The 5328-nt window shown below is 38.5% G+C and overlaps 1 protein-coding gene across 2 annotated transcripts; it reads left to right on the top strand.

Annotated features, from left to right (window-relative positions):
• The first annotated feature begins 1187 nt into the window (after positions 1 to 1187).
• Positions 1188 to 2823, top strand: LOC127756884 (uncharacterized). Of its 2 annotated transcripts, XM_052282272.1 has the most exons (4): positions 1188 to 1585; positions 1774 to 1810; positions 2235 to 2345; positions 2437 to 2823. In XM_052282272.1, exons 1-4 carry the CDS (start codon positions 1368 to 1370, stop codon positions 2446 to 2448), a joined length of 378 nt encoding a protein of 125 aa, XP_052138232.1. In that variant the 5' UTR covers positions 1188 to 1367; the 3' UTR covers positions 2449 to 2823. The 2 variants fall into 2 exon arrangements, 1 of the variants encoding a protein (XP_052138232.1); XR_008013325.1 differs by lacking the exon at positions 1188 to 1585 and having other exon boundaries at positions 1777 to 1895.
• The last annotated feature ends 2505 nt before the right edge of the window (positions 2824 to 5328 follow it).

Here is a 5328-nt window from a genome sequence, read left to right as displayed (position 1 = left end):
CTACTGGGCCAGTCTGTTCCCGATGGTGAATAGACACAAACACTCGAAAATTTACTGTGCAGCCAAAAATCATGGCGCGTCATCCGCCCGCGCCAACGGAAATCAAGAAATTTTGCGCGCCGTCCACCACGCCAACGGAATAGTCCGCCCGTGCCACGGTAAAATTGGTGGGTCCCAAGGTTACCGAGTTTATTAGGTAGGTACTCGGTATTTTTTTGTTGGCTTCCCGAGAGTTTCTCAATACACTCGGTATTCTTGTTTTTTTACCGAGTTCCAACAAAAACTCACGGTAACTTACTGTGGCACTCAGTAGCTTCACACTCTCTGGTAGTGGTGGTCAACTTGGTCAGATTACATTACCATGTTAATTACAATTGGAAAAAGTATATATATTCTCATAAACTTAGATATTACGATGTATTGGCTTATATTACATTACCATATTAATTACAATTGGAAAAAAATAGATTTTATGATGCAATGGCATATATTCATAGGAACACCAGTCACGTACTTTTTTAAGTTTATAATAAATGCCAAGTGATATATCATTTTGCAATATCATTTATACATCACATTGCAAAATGATATTTCTATGCAAATATCATATTTTGGTGGTGAGTGGACTTTTATTTTGATATATTTTTTATGTAGATTGTAACTAAATCATATTTTAGAATGTAACATATATCTGGAAAATATTAACCACATGTTTCTTTATTTTCAATCCATGGCAAGCGAATAAGTGATATACCCTAAATCATATACCTAGTAGACATGACAACTAAGAAAAAGAGCTGAAAGTATTTTATGAATGAGATTTTTAGCTTGTAGTGATGATGACATGACATTGGTGTCAGAATATAGGTGTGGCATGCAGGTGCAGGGGGTCATTGGGAAGCATAGAAGCAAGTCAACTTGTACTAAGCAAACATGCATGCATATCCAGCTCTATATAGGAACGGAGTGGAGTAGGTACATCTTATAGCTGTATTAGTACATAATGAACTAGACTCATCCCTGGTGCAATGTGCATACGTGTGAGCCATATGAGATGGGTGCATATGAACCTTAGCTCATATTATCCAGCTCATATATATATATATATATATATATATATATGCGCGCGCACCCCTCCCCCCCCCCCCCCCCCCCCCCCCGCGTCCCCCTCAATTCCAGTAATTGTTTTACTAATGGTAACGCAGTTACTAAGATGAAGTCAGTGAACAAATATTGGATATGTCCAAGACCCACCCACCCCACAAACAGAAACGAGCCACCATTCAGTTTCCCCATTTTTGGGATCTAGAGAGGCGATGGTTGCGGCATCCAGGTAGCGGCGACGACGAGGAGCGCCGGCGGTAGCCATGGTGCGGGAGGTGATGGTCAGGAAGCAGAGGAGGCAGCGACGGCGAAGAAGCTTCGTTGGGACCTCCACCTCCTCCTCACGGAGCTTTGTCATCATGCTCACCACTGCCGGTGCCCTCCCGGTGTCGTCCTCTCTCTCCGCCGCCGGCCCCATTGCCCCGCAACCCCCTCCCCGTCGTCGACACAGTGGCTGCCTCCCGCTCCTCAAAATCCACAGGTCGCCGTCGCTCTACAACCCCCTCCCTGTCGTTTTTTTCTGAAATTCCCTTGTTCAGTAGAGCAGCACAAATGATTTTTTTACTGATGGATCGATCTATCCATGTACTTTTTTACTGATGTATTAATTTGTGATTTTCTCTATGCGGTTCAAATGGTTTATGTGGTTGGTTGCCTTGTCCATGGCAGGTTCATTACATGCGGTGATGAAGTTAATATACATCAGGTACCTAACAGGTCCATTGCTTTATTTGTCTGCAAAGTTCAGAGGAGTCTAGTTGCCAGGTCGGAGCGCAGCTAGAGGATCCTAGGTAATCTCCTCACGCAGGCACAATTATGCTCTGATTTCTTCCCCAAACCTCATCCGCATATCTGTGAATGGAACAATTTTCTTTTGTTGTCTTTTAGCTAGAAATTTTTCTTTGATTAGGGGGGTGATTGAGAAAAATGGTAAGATTGAAACACATTATTGAGGTATGAATCTGATTACAGTAGGTACTAGGCAAGATTTTCACCAGGCAGGTACTAGGCAGAATATTGATTATTACAATAGGTACTAAGCAAGAAAATTTATGTCTCTTCAATTTGGATTTTTCTCTCTTCTCCCTTCTAGTCTGCGTCCCTACTAGATCTGATCATCTATGTTGCAGCACAACAGAAGTGGAGAACAATCTGATTTGTACAACAAGAAGGCTGAAGCGATGCCATCGTCAGCCCTTATAAACAACAAAGCAAAAGTTCAGTTTGCAGACCTTCCTGAGGTATGTTTACCAAAGAGGAACATTCTTCAGATTTCTGTTTGCAAAAAGTTATCTTATCTAAAATAACTTTTATCATGTCCCTCTTGTGCAGAATTTGATGTGATTAAGTCTCAGAAATGCCACTGAAGGATGTTGTGAGAACTGATTTATTGTCAAGTTAATGGAGGTGCATGCATGTGGACTTGTTGCACGAAACTTTGACTTGATGGTGTTATGGTGTCTAGCGATAATATTAATGCAGTCTTGCAGCAGCACTCTAGTTTGGTCGAAGAGTTTGAGGTGAAGTTTGAAGTTGACAGCAAGCTAGTTGATCACCTCAATGGTTTGGTCGATTTTGCTGTATCATCACAGGCCAATAAAGTTGCTTTTGATTTAGAGCAGAGGCCTTCCTTTTTTTTTTTCTCGGATGGATTCTCCTGTGTTTATAAACGGCATTGCCGTGGAGTAAAATATTTACTCAGACAGTAATATTGTATCATGCTGTGTATGCTGATTGTAAAAAAATTACTATTCTCATATTGTCGTCTAGTGGAACATTCACTACGCGTTAATAATTGATTGTGAAAATAATTACTAATGGGTGGATACATATGACTGAGCATGCAAAAACACTTGGCAGAAAAAATATTACTAAGACATCGAATTAGTGAGAAGTAAAGATCATTACTAGTCAGTAACATCATTATTAATGGGAATATTTAGCTGGCAACATATCCTATGCACACGGGCCCTCACGTGTACACACGTGCACACCAACTAAAAAATGTCACCAAAAAATCTAGAAAAAATCATACACATACTTTCAATTGTATTACACCTAGGGTTAAAATCTTAACGTCAAATTCATTATATTTTAGCCGTAACAAAAAAAACAAAAAATCTGACAGTTTTAAGGTTGCAATTTTGTCAGAATTTTATCTTTTTTGTTATTCTCTATGTAGAATGAATTTGAAGATGCGACTTTGCACGTAGATGTAATACTATTGAAAGTATATGTATGAATTTTCCTAGAATTTTTTGTGATAATTTTTAGTTGGTGTACACGGTGTGTACATGTGAGGGCCTGTGTGCATAGGATACGCTCCCTATTTAGCTGCCAGTAACATCGTTACTAATAGTAGCTAACTAATCGTAAAATTTTTACTCACTACCTTAAAAAAATGTTTCCCATACAAATTACTTTAGTAAATGATTTACTGATAAGTCTACCTGTCAAACAAAAGGTGCGGACGGATAAACTATCTAATTTCAATATATAGTAAATAGTTTACTCTATCATGAACTATGCCAAAAAACGGAGGTAGTATATGTTATGTCTAGATTAATTAACATCTATATTAATATGGACAATGCTAGAAAATCTTATAATATAAAATGGAGGAAGTAGTATATACTAGCCAGAAATTTCAAGAAAACAGTATATACTGTTCCAAGGAATAAGTAGCATATACTTGTAACAAAACAGTATATACTGTTCCGATAAACAGTATATACTTATATATAATGCAGGATGAATGAGATTCCATGGCCGATGGAGAGTGACATAATTGGCTCATTCACATGCATAATTGTATCTATTTATTAGATGTAATGTTTGGTCATGTATTTTTTATGGATTGGACGTGACATTGATGAACTTGTTATTGTTTAATAAATGCAATTTTGCTTGCTAATTACAAAAGTATGCCACGTATGTTCGGAATAAACAAATACTATTCAATATCTTTTCATGGTTGAACAACTTTCAAAAATCAGTCTTTTGGGAAAAAGACTTCTGGTAAAGTCGTACAATTTTATCTTAACATAACAAAAATTGATTTTACTAAAAAGAGGTTAGTTATCATTTTACTAAACAGAATTCTGAATTTGTGCGGGATGGTTACCACCAAAAGTGGACGTGGGGTTGGGGCGGTGGGTGATGGGGGAGTGGGGTAGGGTGGGGGTGTATCTGTGAGAATAGCGTTTTAGTTATAACACACCCTAGATGTAGTTTAGCGTATCCACACACAAATATATATATATATATATACACACACGGTGACGCTACACAGGCGCTGCGCGCCACGAATCTAAATGGCGCGACTAACAGTGATCAGCCCCTGCCGTTTTTTCCGTTTTCTTAGCCCCATCCGATCCCCTCCCACCAGCCGAGTAAAAAAATTACTTTCCTTTCTCCAGTTCCGCATGCATCCCTTCCTGAGTAAAAAGAAAAAAAATACTTGTTTGCTTCAGCGAAAAAATTACTTTCCTTTGCATCCATCACCCAGATTCGTGAGTAAAAAAATTTTACTAGGAGAGTAATTTTTTTACTGGTGGGTACCTTGACTCGTGAGTCTGATCGCAGGAGCTTCTCCTGGACTTTTAGTTTTTTCTCCCCATTGAACGCAATTTTATCTAATAGCTAAGATTCGTCCATGTCATCACTAGTTAAAATTTAACTTGCAGATTTATTTAGGAATAAAAATTTTACTGGAAGTAAAATTTCACGAGTTAAAATTTTACTGGGAGTTAAATTTTAACTCGTGATGACGTGGACGAATATCAGTCGTTGGATTTGTTTTGGAGGGCCGAGATTCACCCTATGTAACCGCGTGACATGCCAACATCTGAATCCATTCATCTCTCGTCCATCATTTAGTTATTTTTCTACTGGCAAATTTCCAATAGTAAATATTTTACTTCACAAATTACATATAATTTTTTTTTACTCTGCCAATATACTGATATGTGTATTGCAATTTGGTTGCAAGATATCTAGATGCATTTAATCATACAGGGAATCACATGTATTAGAAGCTAATTACACACACATAATACAATAACAATAATCAAAGTCACAGGACAATGTCCAACCAAAATCAGGCAAAATAATTGATGGGCGTTGCTGTCGACCCTAGCAGCTTTCTAGTCCTTCTAGATCCGTTGAATAGGACCGAGCTGCCGATGGAGAGAACACCGGCGACAGTGGTGCTCCTCACTAGGT

The sequence above is a fragment of the Oryza glaberrima genome, chromosome 12 (assembly GCF_000147395.1).
Source record: "Oryza glaberrima chromosome 12, OglaRS2, whole genome shotgun sequence".
In the NCBI taxonomy this organism is placed as follows: domain Eukaryota; kingdom Viridiplantae; phylum Streptophyta; class Magnoliopsida; order Poales; family Poaceae; genus Oryza; species Oryza glaberrima.
Note: the sequence above shows the minus strand (reverse complement) of the source record. Positions and strands in the feature narration are given on the sequence as shown.